This window comes from Dipteris shenzhenensis, chromosome 32 (assembly GCF_047967505.1).
Source record: "Dipteris shenzhenensis isolate YYH24624 ecotype China chromosome 32, Dip_SZ_1.0, whole genome shotgun sequence".
Taxonomy (NCBI): domain Eukaryota; kingdom Viridiplantae; phylum Streptophyta; class Polypodiopsida; order Gleicheniales; family Dipteridaceae; genus Dipteris; species Dipteris shenzhenensis.
Genome location: NC_141627.1, coordinates 33934030 through 33952471, shown reverse-complemented (window position 1 = coordinate 33952471; position 18442 = coordinate 33934030). Strand labels below are relative to the sequence as shown.

The 18442-nt window shown below is 42.5% G+C and overlaps 1 protein-coding gene across 2 annotated transcripts in view; it reads right to left on the bottom strand.

Annotated features, from left to right (window-relative positions):
- The window catches only part of LOC147880641 (valine--tRNA ligase, mitochondrial 1-like), a 67160-nt gene extending 60789 nt beyond the window's left edge, over nt 1-6371 (bottom strand). Inside the window, exons 1-3 of one of the 2 annotated variants that reach the window (XM_087370436.1) lie at nt 6229-6371; nt 5906-6083; nt 1654-1731 (exon numbers count right to left, since the gene is read on the bottom strand). In XM_087370436.1, coding sequence (XP_087226562.1) covers nt 1654-1731; nt 5906-5908 — 81 coding nt within the window. In that variant the 5' untranslated portion in view covers nt 5909-6083; nt 6229-6371. The remainder of the gene's footprint in view (nt 1-1653; nt 1732-5905; nt 6084-6228) is intronic. The other variant, XM_087370437.1, reaches the window with a different exon arrangement.
- Between the last annotated feature and the right edge of the window lie 12071 nt (nt 6372-18442).

The window sequence follows — 18442 nt, the reverse complement described above, 5'->3', positions numbered from 1 at the left end:
TACAGCATGGAAGCCCTCCAACTCCATACATCTCAGACTTTTTTTTTTCCCGGGGGGCGAAAAGCAATGCTGTGAAAAAACAGAAAACTATTACACATCCCAGGTTGAGAATAAACTATTAAAAAGCACACATTTATGAAAGGGAAATAGAGCTGGCAGTGGCACAAGGGCAAATGCCTTCAACATGTCAAGAAATGAGCAAATACTTAACAGATATGCTGCTGTCAACAGCTCAAAAATGCTTCTCTAAAGGCAAGGGAAGAAGTGCAGGGATGCCATGTTAACTACTGCTATGACCAGGATTGGAAGGATGCAAATAGAGCTTGGAAAACAGCAAACACAATAGAGAAGGAGGACAAAGCTTGAGCATATAAACAGACTTTAATCTTCTGCCCCTCCTCTTCTGTCACCTCTCCCACTCACAGTGTATCCTCTCTCCCCCCAAGTCAACCGCCCCCCCCCCTCCCTAGATACCCATGCCATACTAGACCATGGCTGGTTTCTCCCTAGCTCACATACAGTCATCCATCTCCATGCTATATGCTTACCACCACAGCAGCGCATGGAGCTACTCACGAAGATGCACATATGTGAGTCAGAGAGGTGGAGCAGCAAACACAGCTAAAGACTCTCAGGCACGACTTCATCACGACCCAAGCGATCTTTGGAAGGAGGTAGATGACCTCAGACAGCCAGTAGACATAGCCCAAAGGAGTAGCTTCACAATAGAGAAGCGAATTGCCATGATGCAGGCGGCAATCAAGGAGAACTCCAAGTGGGTGGACGTCATGAAACGTGACCCTACAAAGGCAGCTATTTCAGCCACTCTAATTGAGCAGCAACAGAGAGCCAGCAAGGCTCTCACGATCAAAGTCCTCCGCAGAATCCCACATACCACCTCTGCCATTTTTTTATGCCACCACCACCTTTGTTCCCTCCACCCTGGGGGTACCCAAGCGGCGGCATGGCGAGTCGGATGGGATCTCACCAGAGAGCAGCCCCTGTGATATGCTACAGAGACACCCCGGCCAAATTGGCAGCATTGTGCAAGTGCGCAGCCCCCACAGGTTCACATGGGTGAGGATCTTACTCCTTTGCAGGTAGGGGAGAGACGAGTCCTCATACAGCAGTGAGATGCCGCCCGTAGGGAGAGGAACTGGGCAGTGGTACATGAGGGATGGCTCCTCCATGGCCCTGGACGAGGACCCGTTGACACCCCAACCTCACGTCATCGCGGGATATTTTCGTTGCTGTTTGCTACTTCCCAGGGAGCTCCGAGAGGAGGAAGATGCATCTCCATGTGCTACATTATTTCCGATATCATGGACTTCTCAAGTCATTGGGAAGTTCTCCTACTTGGAGACTTCCACACCAGAACTGCTGACTGCCAGGTACCACTTATTGATTTTCAGCATGACTTGATTCTATTGCCCCACATTGATTCAGACGAGGTAGGTATCTCTTGAGTTTTCGCAGACCAATGATCCCAAGTCACATCATATGGGAAATTGGAATACTTTCATAGACATGGGCAGGACGCACGAGAATATCACTGTCTGATCCATTGGAAGAAGAGGGGACTCACTAACCAAGATTAGGAAGAATTACTAAACATCCTGTTTAGTGTGTCTAATCAGGAGTGTAATGAAATACCTTTTCTTCTTTCTTCTTTTTCTTCTCTGGATCTTCTTCTTGGACCCCATTGGCAGGTTGACCATTTTCAATCTGTGTCTGCACATGACAAACGAGATCACTGCATAAATAAAGTAGCCAACGTGGAATCCAAATATACAACACACCCATTGTTATACCACAATGTGAAGAAATATCTAGGCATAATAACATTCTCTCCCATCAATACATAAATTCATTTCGGAGAATTCTCATTCTGACGTGAGGCTCTCCATATGGAATAGAGGCTTAAAAAGACCACTGAAACACAAAAAAAGCAAGGAGGAAACCTTGAGAAATGGCATATTGAATCACAAAATACAAATTTGTTCAATGTGTGTATCAACTTTAGTGTCATAAACTGAACTTACCATTCTTACTCCGGCATATTGAATCACAAAATACAGATTTGTTCAATGTGTGTATCAACTTTAGTGTCATAAACTGAACTTACCATTCTTACTCCTGATAGAATGTACATTTCATCAGCATCTTCGCTACCTTAGGCAACCTTTTATGTGATTGACCATGAAACTTAAGGAGAAACGAATACTTAAGAGGGGGGGAACAGGCCACAGGAAAAAGATCTCTATTGTCAAGAAGCTTCTGATGGAAGAGCTTTGAAATGACAGATCATTTTCTTGGGATCAAGGTCAGGCAAAGTAAGGCCAGCCTATTCATCTCGCAAGAGAGATACTATCGGCTGGTTCCAGATGGAGGACTGCAAGGTGGCGGTAACTCCATCGAGGCTGGGCCGAAACTGAGTATACATGATTCATCTCAGCTGGTAGATGCTAGCAAGTATCAGAGGATGGTGGGCAGCCTGCGCTACCTAACCAACACCAGGCCAGATATCTCCTATGCTATAGGGCTCCTCTTGTCAGTTCTCTGCCCGACCAGGGAAACTCATTGGAACAGGTTTACAAGTGCTTCGGTACTTGAAGGGTACATGCACCTATGGCATCACACATATACCACAAGGGTGGAGTTGGGTGGTTTCTTCTGATTACCAGATCGACCACAGGCTACTATTGTGTGCATGCATCAGGGGCCATCTTATGGCTAAGCAAGAAACAGCCCTCATTTGGCCTTTCATCTACAGAGGCAGAGTACAGAGCTGTGTGCATAGCAGCGTGAGAGACATTGTGGCTCACATCGCAAAGAACCCCGTGTTCCATGCACGGACAAAGCACATCGAGGTCCATTACCAATTGTTCGAGAGCTCATCATCGAGCTTATGTACTGTCCGACCACTGACAACCTATCGAATGTATTCACGAAGGTGCTCCCATGGGAGCAAATGGAACACCTCATTCGATGTATGGGGATTGGCCCACAGTTGCATCATTAAGAGGGGGCGTTGGAGGTCAATGTCCCATCTGTTATACTCTAAGAGCGATCAAAGTAAAGTCAGGTTTGCTGTTCTGCATTTGGAAGACTATGCCCACACTTGGGGGAGGCACCAACAAGAGGGGCCTCCAAGGCTGCCCAAACTAAAAAGTACATGTAAATTTCACCTTTGTTACACATTCCCTCTCACCCTCCTAGTGTCGACAGCTTCATTCTTGATCTCATAATCTGATCAACCTTTGCTCTCCTTCACCTCAACAAAGGCATCTAGATCTCACACCCTAGCCTGTATATCTGATCTCAGGGGTACTAAGACAAACTACTAAGAAAAGCTCCTATTTTACTATGTTTAGACTTGCTGATTCAGACTTCTCATTCTTGGGCTGGTGGACCTCCTTTTTCCAATACCTTTCTTCTTTCTACAAACCTGTCCATGTTGATCATGATAGTGGCACTTTTGTAGTTGCTTCTTGCTCTCACCATTAGAGTGCTGATACTAGCAGGAAAAAAAACAACCGCACCTGGATCTATACGATCTTGGACACGACACAAGCGATGGTCTCATCCATGCACAATGCAAAAAGGGTGGGTAGGATATGGGCTGAAACAATACCCCGCACTGCCCCCTTTTTCTGTCCACACTGTGAGCCTCTGCCGGCCGACCCTGCTGGCTGTCCTTGAAGTGGGCAAACTGCCCCGAACCACACCTGCAAGATGCTAACAGCTCGAAATTGCTGCCTGGAATCGCTGCCTGGAACTGAAACAAACAGCCCCTATGAACCGCCTAGTAGGACTGCTGCAAACACCTTCAAGGGCCGCTCCAATCACGCCTCAGAAGCCTTGGTTTGCTCTCCCAAACAGCCCCAAACTGGACAGAACACTAGAGGAGCAGACTGCACGCAACAGCCGCCTCCAAAGGATGCCTCCACGCGCATGCAGGTAGAGACTCTGGAGTATACAGCAGCAGTGAATTATCAGGGCCCTTCAACGTCTAGCTGACCTAGAAATCTGATACCATGTGAGAGTGGAGTGCAGTGCGGAAGCATTCATAAGAGAGGGATAGAATCTGTACAGATAGAGGCAATGGCAACTGTATATATAGCAGGGGAATACAACCAACAGAGGGGAAGAGAAATGCTCCAGAAGTGATGATGTGAAGTGGAGTGGGCAGGGCTATATATAGCCTGCCTACCAGGGCAACCGACCAGGCTGGTCAGTTGACCCAACCTAGTTGGCTAAACCTGACCAAGGTCAGGGCCCTAAAAGGCGTGGCCAACCAGCCCTAGAGGCTGGGCCAAAAAGCCCCTCCAACAGCCTTGAAAAGGCCTCTAAATATATCCTATCCTCACCTAAATAACGGCAGGGACACCCACAAAAGAGCCCTCACTCACTATGAGATGCATACAACTCCCAACACATTCCCCATCCTCTGAAGGATCCTTCTTCTTTGGCTTACCCTTTTCGGGCTTGCCCTTACCTTTACCCCTTCACTGGAGGTGGTAGATACCTTCCTGTTGCTGGCTTCTTCAGAAAAATTCTTATCAGGCCTCCTCCTGAAGCAAAAACAGACCAAGCTCCTAGGCTTCGATTGTTCTCCAGCTGTCAAAGTCATACTAACCCATTGTATCTTCCTGAAACTTCAGTCTGTCCAGCAATTGGCTGCTATCCATCTGCGACCAATTGATCTCTAAACACCTTAACATTCACCACGTGACGCTCCCTCATCCATTGTCAGTGTGAACAACTGATTTTGGAATGTCACAATTTGTGCAACATAAGGTCTTGAACAGATCCTTCAAATTCATCCAACCGTCGTATGCAGTCACCACTGTGCAGAAGCACCATATACACACGCATCCTATTGATCATTGATAGTGCCTCAGCATCTTTGAGCACCCACTCTCTAACATTCATCGGATTGGCACCCTTCACAACCTGCCCTTGGCATTCACCTGATCCTTGGTTTCAGCTCTGATCCTTTTGTAATCTCCCATATTCCCCTTGCAACCAAGTAGCACCAAATCTTTATCTTCTGGATCAGATTAGTTGGTCCCATCCAACATTCCTGCCCCCCCAAATTTGCCTCAGAAGAGACCTCTACTAGCAAAAACACTGTTTTTTAAATGCTATGCATGTTGTATTTGCACCTTGAGTGCTTTGCTCTTGGCCGTTTCCTTCATACTTAAAAGAAGTCTATTTCACGGGACAACAATTAATAAACAGCCCCAAAACGACAGGTCGAGCACACTGTCTAGGAGCTTCAAGATTGGGCCGATTTTGATGGTCTGATCACTTTACGAGAGTTGAGTCAACGACATAATTCCTTAGAGAAAACCATAGATACAAAAAAATCAAAACCCTTAATCATTTTTCCACCTTTTCCCTTGCCAAGGCTCAGCTATAAAATCTCTCAATTTCACTCCCAAAATTTAACCCAAGCTGTCTCCAAATGCTGTTTCTTGCTCCTACATGCCCAAATGCCAAGGACTAAACGTTTCAAAGTCAATTGCTCCGGTTAGTTCTGTCTCTCTCCTCACCGATGGTACTTCTTTTCCAGAACTACATACTGCAAGGTGGTACTACAAAAAAGGGGGGCTGAACTGAGAAGCACTGCTCAATATTTTTGTGACTAGGGAGTATGCTATGAGAACTTATTAATTTGTCTCACTTCTAGGCTTTCATTTGGCTACAATGCATAAGACCTCCTTCATCCTTCTTAAACCGGAAACACTCTCTGTTTCGCAAGCTACCATAGTTCTGAATTAGCATTAAAACTCAAACCCCAAACTAAACCCACACCGTAAAAAGAACAGCAATGCGATGCGATCGTGCATTAAGAAGACGAGAGCCGCACAAGAGTACGACAGGATGGAGATGTACAAACCATGATTGTTGCTGGAAGAGATGCCTGAGTCTTGAGAAACTATGAAGGCCAAAGGCAACTTGCTGCACAACCACCAGTATGAGAACACCTAGAGCAGAATATCAGTGGCTATGTTCTATGTTGCTCAAGTAGTTTGGAAATAGTTCTCGATGCCACGCTGAACAACGAAGGCGTTCTCCTAATCATAAGAAAGGCAAGTGAACAAAAAACAAATATAATGTAATTGAAGCGTATAATCACGTCGATGGATCCAGTGGACGGCCTGAAGGGTAAACGACCACTTAAATGCAAAAACGCAAGAGTAACGAGCTCATTTTGCATACCTTGCTCTTTGTCAACAAGGAAGAAGATGAAGGGATAGTACCCAGCGTCGAATTCCAGGGCAAACGCCGCCACTGACCGATGCACTAAGCCAAAGTGTTTTGTTAATGCTTGTAGAAATCGTTTTATCTCCGCTTTTTGAGAGAATTTGGACTTTTTGACTTGTGGCTCTAGCAAGCACTAGCTTCCTTTCCACACCATGGCCCATTTGATGTCGCCAAGCGCATGCCGAGTGGTAGGGCTGCCTGCCTACCTCTACTTGGCCGGCGCCTCGCGCATGCACAGCTAACGGGCTTATGTCATGGAGGGGAAAAAGGGGGGAAATAATGATGGCTATTTTGGATGCTTTTCCCTTGAAAGAGCCTAATTCTGACATGAGAGATGTTATAAAGGAAATGTCATATCAATGGTTCTCAAGAGTGTGGGAAATAGCACCTTGAGGTCTAGAGCATGGAGTGCTATTTCCCCTGGTCCCACCCTATTTCCCACCTATTTCCCTTCTATTTTCCATGGTGCATTTGCATAGCATAACAGAAATAGCTATTTCTTACGTATTTCCCTTCCATGACATAAGGCCCTAAGTGCCTCTCGATAGGCCCAAAAAAACGGGTGGGTGAGTGGGGGTGTAAGCTTTTTGTTGGGCCGCCCCGGGGAGGAAGGGTATAGTGACCAGGGTGTGCTCCATGAAAGCCAAAATTCAGAGATATCTTTTTGTGAAAGTCCAAATTTTATGATTGGTCTACCTCCCCACTTTCAATTTCTTTCCCTTGAAATCCTCCACCATTTTCTCCACCCTCTATTTCTTTCCCTTGGAATCCTCCACCTCTCTCTCTCTCTCTCTCTCTCTCTCTCTCTCTCTCTCTCTCTCTCTCTCTCCTTCCTTTATCTCCTGGAGTCTTCCTACACATCATATCCAGGGTATTCTTTTTCGCTTTTCTTATCTTAGGCAGGCCTTATGAATGATTAAATATCATTCATCTTGTTTTTTTTTTTTTAAGGCCTGTTTGACGTGGGAGAATTAAGGGGTTTTGAAGTTTCAAATTTGTGCCACATGTTTTGTTTTTTCTTTTAACCCAAAGAAAGAGAATTTTATTAGTGAAATAAAACAAGAGTGCAAAAGTGCATGTGGGCACTGCCTCCAAGTTTAGTGATAAAGCAAGCACTTTTGGATGCCGATGAAAAAGCAAACTATATTTTAAAGGGTGTTGGGCTATTAAAAAGTAATTTTTTTATGATGATCTCAATTTGAAACACACAACTTAATTAATTTTGTTAAAAATTACACTTGGAAATTCACAAAAGATCTCCACTATCTTTAACCTATTAACCACCACGGACAAGAGAGAAAAAATGAGAGGACACGTGGCAGCTTGGAGGAGAAGAGCCCGCCACATGTCACAAAGAAGGAGCTCTTGGATGGAGGCTTGGAGAGGGAAGGAGGTGGAAAGACAAGAGGCTTAGAGAGGGGAGGAGGTGGAAAGACAAGAGGCAGGCTTTGAATGGGGAGGAGGTGGAAAGACAAGAGGCAGCTTTAGGGGAAAGGAGGAGACAGAATGTCAATGGAATGGAGGAGATGGAAGTTCAACTTTGGGAGGAAGGAGGAGATGGAAGGTTAATGGAATGAAAGGAGATGGAAGGCCTCAGAGCCATGGGTTAAGACTTAGCCAAAATCTCAAAAGCCAGTCCAAGTATGCAAGGTAAATTGATTAGCAATCTAAGAATCGATCATTCTACTGGTGCTGGCTGAGGGAAGATCCACCTTCAGATGGGGAGTGGTTGAGAATGGTCATGCATCTTTGCCCGTGCAAAGCATGGGTTCAGTACTTGTAGCAATGAAAAGGAAAACATTACAACTTCAAAGAAACTACTTTTCTATAGCATCTTCAAAATTCAATATACTTATAAGGTCTGCAATCGTTTATCGCATAAATATATAAGCAGCTCCAAGATCTCCATCAGAGCAGTGATACGCACATCATTAGGCCACGCTTGAAAACTCAATAAATTATAATAATGCCAAACACTATGAGTTGTTGTAGCTCTCATGAGGTTCCATATCGGAATTTTGGCTTCATTAAAATGGCCTTTGTCTCCTAGTAATGCACACAATATGCAATTGAGCTCTTGCATCCATTTGCTGATTTCCTTCTACCAAAAACATGGTAATGAGTTAGATGCTTATGTCTAGTTTTGAAGATTTGTTTTTTCTTCTTGTTTCTTTTTTTTAACTCTACCATCCTTTTTGCACCTATGGAGAACACCCGCTCTGGGATAGAAGCAATAGGTTTTGAAGATTTATTAGCACTACCTCCTTAGAGAGTCTATAGTGGAGGATTGAAACTCCTCTTGTGAATTTCCACATGTATTTTTTTTTAAATTAATTAATGGTGTTTCAAATTGCCATTTATGGAGATTATGTTACAAAAATTGTATTTTAATAGCCCAACCCCCTTTGAAAAATCGTTTGCTTTCTCTTTTACATTGCTTTATCACTATACTAGGAGGCAATGCCGACACACACTTGTGCCCTAACTGAAAGGCATCCATGCCCCCTTTTTGTTGTTATTTTAGGGCTGATAAACACCAAATGGATTCTCGCCAACCTCGTTGCTTGTCTGGCGTATCCCCTTTACACACAAAAACCAAGGCGGCTTTGCAGTGGTATGAGCTATTGCATCCCCACTGGTCGGCAAGGGATCGAGCCCCCCAATGCCACCTTCCAAACTCCTGTGAGCGTTGGCAAGCACTTGGGAGGGGGGGGTTCTTGGCTTCCTAGCAACTTGGGCGCCCCATTATTTTAATAGCCAATATACTTTGACTGACTATCCACCATGCAAGCCCGTCCACACTCGAACGCTCGACCTATAGCCATATATACCAACACATTTGCTCAATTAACTTATGGTAACTGAATATTTTAATCTTTAGCTATGATCTCGCTATGATTTGCATGCCTGAATCAGGCACAAGCACAATCTGAACTCTTAAAGTCTTAAGACACGCGAGGAGGACTCCACAATTAAGGTAGTAATGCATTGGCTATTAAAGGAAGTCACATCCTATTAAAAGAGAAAGGACCTCCTCTAATGACATGCCTTCATTTTCATCCTATTCATAATGAATTCCCCATAAAGGCTTTGAATTTTTGGATTATATTGATGCTTAGTTGGTATCTTCTTATGATTTATCTAGATTTCTTTAGTATCTTGACCCCTACAAGTGTTATAGCGGTAAGCCACCTTGATTCCCTTGGGGCTGGAGTTGAAGCAAATAGGTTGGGGCTTAGTTGTGGTCAATTTGATATTATTGTTAAGGTTAATCATGCTTGTGGTGTAGGTTAGTGTGGATTTTGGTAAGTTCTTTCCAAGCTAACATTAGAGTTCGTGTTAGAAGCAATAGTTGAATTTAGCTTATGTTTAATTTTAACAACTATAAAGGCGTTTGGTAATTTAACTCTCTTGTGTCTGTTTATGGAGGAGTTCTTAGGATTTATCGATTGCATGATGGTGTCATGCAAGATCAACACACTAGCTCCCTCATACATCATAAATCTCACATCTCCATCTCTATCTTCAACTTCATCTCTACCCCAAGTCTTTATAAACTTGTTCTTTGTGGAAATTTCCGTTTACCTCAAAAGTTTATTCAAATTGCTTTGGCCAATGTCCTTCAAAATCATCATTTATAGCATTTATTATCCCCTTCGTTTTGTTATTGACCATAATTGGTTTAATGCCTTAGTTATAGCTCAAAAATGGATATCAAGACAGGGCAAATTTTCATGAGATTAATATTTGAATTGGTGTTTTTCCATAGTGAAAATGTGTATAACTAAAAAAATATTCCATGATTCCTTCACGAGCCTTTGAGAAATGCACGTCTACTAATATTGTATAATTTGAGCCACACAACTTTGTTCAATATATGTTTTGGCTTTCAGATGATCTTCCAAAAACTTGGATCAATAGGCCAATACCAGAAAGAATTAAATTTTATTTGAATTAACAAATTTATAGGCTATATAATTGTCTTGAAATATAAAAGTGTAAAATCTTGAGCATTTTCTATCTTTCAATCTCTTTTCTAAAAATGTTCCTTCACTATGTTATGACGAAATATGCAATGTCTAACCTTCTACTTTTTATTCCTCCCTTTACCGAGGGGAGCCAGTGGAGATCGTACAATCTTACACCTACCTATGGGTAGTCCCTCGCCTCCCTTCAATCTCCCCCTGTCTCATTCCGCTTCCATTCCACCGCCTTGCCTCCTCTCGCCTTCAACCTCCTCCACCCCGCCTCCATTCGCCTCTCTCCCCTCCGCCTTCACCTCGCCTCCACCGCGTGTACTGTTTGCCTCCACACCCACCCCTCCTCAAACCCTCCGCCTCTGCCTACACCTTGCCTCCTGACCGCCCCCTCTTTGCCTCCACTTCGCCTTTCGTCTTTGTGAGGGCTCTCTCTCCCCATTGGCGGCCAATTGTAGGGGTGTGTAGCAACTTCCTTGCTCCCCCACAGTTGGCCCTTGGGTTTCCCTTCCTCCAAGCAGTGGAGCATTTTGTTTGTCTTGGAGGAAGAATTTCTTGGTGGTGACCTGTGGTCCCATGCAGGTTTTTAAAACTTGGTGGGAAGGATGGCTTACATGTTGAGAGAGAGAGAGAGAGAGAGAGCCAACTAAGTACTAGTAGTGAGAGCCTAGGAAAGGCTCGCTGAGACAACAATATATTCCAGCTAGTATGTAAGAGACATCATCTCGGAATATATTCTAGCTAGTATGTAAGAGACTACATCTCGGATGATGCAACAATTGACTACATCATGCCATGAGGTAAAGAATCTGAGCAAATTCCGTGTGGATGGAATGATTATCACGATGCATATCAGCGTGTGTGACTAAAGGGAGCAACTCCTAAAACTGTGCTTAGATATTATCCTTCACGGAGATCCTTCCATGCTAAGCATGCAATACTGTGACACATCAATGTGCATACTAATTCCCCCTAAGCTGCTCTAATCTAAAGCCCTGTGAAGTTTGCCTCCAACGCCCCCCTTAAATGAAGAGTAAGTAGCTTCTAAATGAACTCTGTAACCTGTCAACAAATTTTGCAAATCCAAAACAAAGAATTTGCCTTGCAAGCTGACAAAAACTCGGACACCTACCAAACAACCCTCCACAAAATCAAGTGTGAGTCTTCAAAGGTAAGCCATTGTGAGAAACTTACAATTATCACTTGACTGGGCAGACAAGACTGACTTGACTCAGATAGACAATAGCCTCAACGGGGTGTTGGCCTTATTACAAAAGCTTATTCATCATTTGGGAACTCTATGTAGCCCTAAAGGCATATTCTTCATAGGTTGTGTCCTCCACCTCGCACAACCTTGTGAAATCTTTATGGGCCTTTACTGCATATGCCGATTCCTTCGCTTTTTTGGCCTCTCTGTTCTTTTTTGTGTCTTCATGTTTATTCTCCTTGGTGCCTGGGTTTTCCACGATAGCCACAAGACAGTCATGGGCGATTATCCTTCTTCAGCGTCTTATTTTTACCTATAGGCACCTTGGAGATAAAAGCATTCCATATCATAACCTTCATCGATCTTTTGTCGATGCTTATCATCCAATAGGATTGCAATCATGTTGGGCAAAGATATCTCTACATTCACTCATAAAATTTTCACAATCCCAACATAGGTTAGTGGGAGGCTGTTATGAAGAACCGCTTTAATATCATCATCTTCAACTTTCACCTTTAGATCTAGGAGTTGTTCTAGAATAGCTCTCATTTCATGTAGATGCTCATAGAGCGAAATGTTGACATCCATTTAAAAACCAAAGAAATTTTGTTTAAAGATCACCTCTAAGTCCTTCAGTCGAGATCCAAACAGAGGGTTTATCGCCAACCAATTTTCCATTACACTTGCCATCAGATTGAGATGATGGTTGTAGTTTGCTTCAAGTGTTTAGCCAATAATCCCAAGGGCCTTCTCATTGTGGCTTTCCCATTGTGTTGTCTTCTATTTGTCGGATTTGCTAGGCTCTTCTTCTACTCTAGACATGATCGGCCTTAGTCCTTTCTCCATAAAGTAAAGTCGAGTCCTTGTAGGGATCACCTTCGAGTTTTAAGATCACCTTTGAGTCCTTCAATCGAGATCCAAATAGAGTGTCAATCACCAATCAATTTTCCATTACACTTGCCATCAGATTGAGATGATGGTTGTAGTTTGCTCCAAGTTGCTCTGCCAATAATTCCACCTCCCTCCAAGAAGCATACACCATTCTAGCATCTTGCACATGATGTAAATGGATTTCTCTCCATCTTATATATTTTCCTTGTCATTTCTTGCCTTTACTATGCTCAATGGAAAATTTCTATTCATCACATGTCTTGCATTTTGACATTCTTTGCTTCGTTGGCATGTTCACATTGCAAAATTGTATGTGCCAAATTTTGCTAAAAGTAGTCTAAAAATTTATTTCTCTTCTCTGTCTTGTAATGTTCTAGTAATTGGACTCTAGCACAACCTTCTTTGTCATTCCTAAAGGAAGATGGCATTGACGCATGACACTTCCATCTGGCATTGTTTGTGGAATATGAGATTGTGGCAATGCATTGTCTTCCAAGATAGCATTGGCACACGATACTTCAATCTGGCATTGTTTGTGGAATATGAGGTTGTGGCAATGCATTGTCTTCAAAGATTCACTTCAAAGTTGCGGATGCATTCAAGGTGCTTCGTTGTCCTTTTAACTTCATACATTTCCATGAACTCTATGAATCACTTTATCTTTGAGCACTACCCATATGCCCCCATGAACTCTATGAATCACTTTATCTTTGGGCACTGCGCATATGACCCAATAGGTACCATGTGATAATCCACTTAACAACTAGTATGCTCAGTGTGACTAGTCCATCAACCATCGGCATCAACCGATGTTTGTGTAGCATTGTCTTTAAGTTGCCTTTAGGTTGTTAATGGAAGCAAGAAAACTCTTGAAGAAGATGATTATGTCTATTTGGCCCTATCTTGCTCCAAATAACTACACATATAGCCTCACAATCTTCCTTTGTAACTCTTCAAAGGCAAAGTTTCTTACAACAAACTTTCATTGAGAACTATTTGATGATTTGTAATACCTTGGAAATGGAAATCTTTTAAATAAGGTCAATAAATCCAATAGTTTGAATCCAAAAGCATTTGATTGAGTATGTCGTTGGACCAGTTCCCTTTTAGTGCAAACATCAAGTCTACCTATATCACAAATACACGTTGCTCCATTATCCATACCCTCATGATCGATGTCAAGAGTGGTTGCCAGCATTTTATGGTATAAAATTTAAAAATATTTCAAAATGTGCAATTATTGTATTAATTTGATTTTTTTTAAAATAGTAGATAAGGTTTTTAAAACCCTCAATATATTTTTCCTTATTTATCAAATTGAAATAAGATTCGAAATCTAGAAATGTTTTTTAAAAGCCCTCATTTTAATATTTTAATTTAAAATAAAATTCAAAATCTTTTTTTTTAAGCCATAATTTTTATATTTTTATTTAAAATAAGATTCAAAATCTATGTTTTTAAAAAACCCTCATTTTATATTTTAATTTGATTACAAATAAAATATGGAGAGATATTTTTAAAAACCCTCATTTTTATATTTTAATTTGATTAAAAAATAAAGATATACTTCAAAACTTTCAAATTTTTTGTGGATAAAATGACTTAAGGCTTGAGCCTTATGTGAGCACATAGGTGCACACCTTATGTGCACACATAAGGCTCACAATCCTGTGTTCCCAACATAAGGTTCAAGCCTTATGTGGGCACATAAGGTGCAAGACTTATCTGCTCACATAAGGCTCAATCCTAGTTTCCCAACATAAGGCTCAAGCCTTATGTGGGCACATAAGGCGTACGCCTTATGTGCTCAAATGTGCTCACATACCTTTTATACTTTCTTTACAGTTTCAAGTATTTTATGTTTTTTAACCTTCATTTATGGCTTTTTTTCAATATCATGCCCTAAGTGACAACCTCCTCTAGATAGAGCACGAATTTGATTTTTTTTAAATAATCAAGACTTACGTGAAAGTTTGCTCCCCAAGTACAACTGAAAGAATGAAGGGGGAAAAGAAAGACCAGCTCTTTATATAGAAATTTTCCCTCTAAAAACTTAATCAAATGTTAATCTCTCTCTCCCTCTCAATTAGTGGCTCCTCTCTTCCAATTAATCTCTCCCTCCTTTCCCCCTGCCCCCTCCTCCTCCCCCTTCCTCCTCTCGATTAATCTCTCCCTCCCAATTAATCTCTCCCTCCCTCCTGCCCCCTCCCTCCCTCCCAATTAATCTCTCCCTCCCACTCCCTCCCTCCCTCCCTCTCTCCCTCCCTCCCCCCCCTCCGCTCCCTCCTTCCTCCCCGTCCCTCCTCCTCTCCCTCCCACCTACCCCCTTCCTCCTCCCTATTAATCTCTCCCTTCCAATTAATCTCTCCCTCCCTCCCAATTAATCTCTCCCTTCCCCCTCCCACCCTTCCTCCCCTTCCCTCCCTCCCCATCCCTCATCCCCTCCCTCGTGCCCCCTCCCTCCCTCCCTCCCTCCCTCCCTCCCCCCCCTTCACTTTCCTGCTCAGCCCCCTCCCTCCCTGCCACCTCCCCTCCAATCCTCACCTCCCGCCTCCCCTCCAATCCTCCCCTTGCCCCCTTCCTCCCTCCCTCCCACCTGCCCCCAATCCTCCCGCCCGCCTCCAATCCTCCAATCCTCTGGCCTCCCCTCCAATCCTACCACATCCAATCCTCTTGCATCCTCCTTCCTCCTCCCTCCCCTTCTTTGGCTGCTTCCTCCCTCCTTTTCTTCCGCACTCCTTCTCTCTGCCGCTTCACTCCCTCCCTCCTTCTCTCTATCCTCTTCTCTGTCTCTCGCCCCCTCCCTCCTGCTCTGCCGCTCTCTCACTCTATCACAGCCCCTTCCTCCTCTCCCGATCTATTGCTCTCTCCCACCCCCCTCCTCCTCTCTCACTCTCTCTCGACCCCTCCCTCTCACTCTATTGCTTTCTCTCGCTCTCTCTTGAGTCTTGCCCCCTTCTTCCTCTCCCTCTTTCTCCTTGCTCCCTCCCATCTTGTTCTCCTCTCCTTCTCGGCCTCCTTCCTATCATCCTATCGATCACTCTCTACTTACCCCTTGCTTCCTCTAATTGCTTCCTTTGGGTATATCCTTGTTCTATTCTTTTCGATGTGTTTTCTTCTCCTTTTAATATACTGATTTCTACTTTGTGGTTTTGGCTTTGAATTTTTACAATTTCTTCTCCCTTCTGTTGCCGTATTACAATTTTTTTCCGTCCATTGCATTCTCAATTACTTGGGGATCAATGGCACTACTAGCCCTACAATGGCCATGCTGCTATGGAGGCGGCCGGATCGGTCTGAGAAAAAAAATAGAGCAATGCTATAGGCTTCATCTTCACCATCTGACTAAGGAGCCTGAACTTCATAATACTTATTTTTCCATCTCGCAATAATTGCCAATGGAAGACCAAAATATGCTGAGCCACTTTGTCAAACATCCACCTCATCACCATCACCATAGGGCAGTAATGTCTCGACTTTTGCATGTTGTATATCATGCCCAAAGGTACACTTTTAGTGGTGATGTACTTTTTTGGCTAATTGAACATCCTGCTTATGTAGAAAATACAATCTCTTTCCCTCTCTCCCTCTCCCTTTGCCTCTCCCTCTCTTTCTGTATCCCTCTGCTTCTCCCTCTCCACACATATTTAAAATTACAAACATTCGGCGCACGAATTAAAAATTACAAAGATTTCTAGATTTGTCCCTTGTACACCATAGAGAGCATGAATGAAACATCTATTTGTTTTATTCATACATCTAACAATTCATCATGGCCAAGTGCATTGTTGAAGCAGTGAGAATCCAAACACTTGATCTCAAATCTCAGGAACAAAAAAATTGTGCCCTTGCAATCATGTTTCTATTATTTCTAGAGTATGTGGGGGACAACAATTCTTACAAAGGATGTTTGTCTCATCCCTATATCTAGCTTTGGAATTGTCAAGTCTAAAATAGTAGTCGTGGGGAGGGTTTGCTATTGCCAACTGCATCTCTTCTCTAATGAACCCCATTGTCCACTCCTCTTCTAATTCCAAAATTAGATCAGGCTGTCCTTGTCGAGAAATAAATTCTTCAACAATGAGACTGTGAATCCCATCATGCACATCATCATCCATTGCTTCCCACTGCAGATTTTTCCAACTAAACCTTCTATATGTGAAAGACATGCAAAGATTTTTCCTTCCAAATTGGAATCTGTCAATACATACTATCTTGTAACATTATAATTTTTTATAAAACAAGAATTATTAGACATGCTTACCGAAATGTCACATCTGAAGTGTTCAATCAACATTGTACCAAGTCTTCATTGTGACATGTTCTTGTTGTCGATCCATTGTCAAACAATTTAGATAGCCAGTCAAGCCTAAGCTCTTGCAAGTATATGTTATCTTTGTTTTTCTCAATTGCATACAACCAGTGTATTAACAAAACATGGGAATAGAAGAAACCAGCTTAGCCTAGCATTTCTTCCACCAATAGTTGGCTTCTAGCATTTCTCACATCATTGAACATTCTAGATTCACTGATCTCTATGCTTGGAAGTGGCCACTTTGGATTGTGAAAAGAAGGCAATGGAAGAGATTTTAATCTTCTATACTGGCCCTCTTGATCTGACACACTATGACCATTGAGTCGTAAAAGAAGGTCTCGTCCTTCTTCAATTTTGATGGTGTGTGACAAAGACTCCCAATCTCAGCATGGAGGACATGCAACACCCCAGTTATGCATGCTGTAGGCTCCCACTCTTTGTAAGTAGATGGATACAAATCTATATAAGACATAAGAAAGTCCCCAAGTAAATGCAAATAATTTGAAGCATGACACTAGTTTACTTTCCGCAGTACTTACAATTGGGCCTACGATATGGAAGGCTTGCATGTGGTTGCACATATATGTTTACGTGGATAAAGACATGTTGAATATATACTCGGGTTATTATTTTGCTATTGAGAGACATCTCAAAATCTAATATCCTTCCCTTCCAATGTTTGGAGATGTCCATTGCATCCTTCTGAACAACTTTATAGCACCCATGATTAGTGGGTTGCATTGTTATCCACCACAAATACTTTCTGTAGAGGTGAGAAATCCATTCCCCATGCTCATCCTTGATGCTCTTCAGTATAACAAATTGTAAACTACCTCAATATCTATCATTCTCCATATCCATAGTCCCTGTGCTAGTTCCATGTGATTAACAACATCTCTCTTCCTCTCTCATTCCAACCATAAATAAATATAATAGTCATTTCTCAGAACTCTCTCTCTCTCTCTCTCTCTCTCCCTCCCCCCCCCTTCTCTCTCTCTCTCTCTCTCTTGTATTTGCCTCAAATAATTCAAAAACATAGTCGCTCCAAATTATACTCTCTCTCTCTCTCTCTCTCTCTATCCAGTCCTCTCCCTCTCTCCCTCCCTCTACTAGAGAAGAAGCACATGTCGAAATAATGTTATGGCTCTAAATATCATCCACCTCTATCTTCTCTTCCTCTTGACCTTTTTGCAACAAACATATAGACAAATTGTGAGACAAAAATAAAATAAAGAGACAATTTTTAAGAGAAATCACTTCATTAATTTGAAACTATGTGTTAGTTCTTTTGAAGCTGATTCTCTATGCTCCAATAAGGTAGAGAAAGAGCCAAAAATGATAGAACACCCTTTTTTCATACTTCTTCTGAGAAGAATCAAGTCATAGCTTTGGTTTCTAACCTCTCTCTCTCTCTCTCTCTCCAACCCTCTTCCTCTCTCCCTCCCTCTCTTTGTCCCTCCTCTACTAGAGAAGAAAAAAATGTAGAAATAATGTTATGGCTCTAAATATCATCCACCTCTATCTTCTCTTCCTCTTTATCTTTTTGCAACAAACATATATATATATATATATATGGGGTAAAATGCAGGTTTATATTAACATGTCAAAAATAGAGACATTCATTTTTACATCAAAAGTTCTTTACCCCATATCAGGGGTAAGTAGTACTGTGAGAGGAAGTAGGGGATTTCAATTTTCAAAAAAAGTCATGCTGAGCTAGGCCAAGCGTTAGGTACGTCACTTTGTCTCTTCCTTTGGGATGATGCAAGTAACAACTCT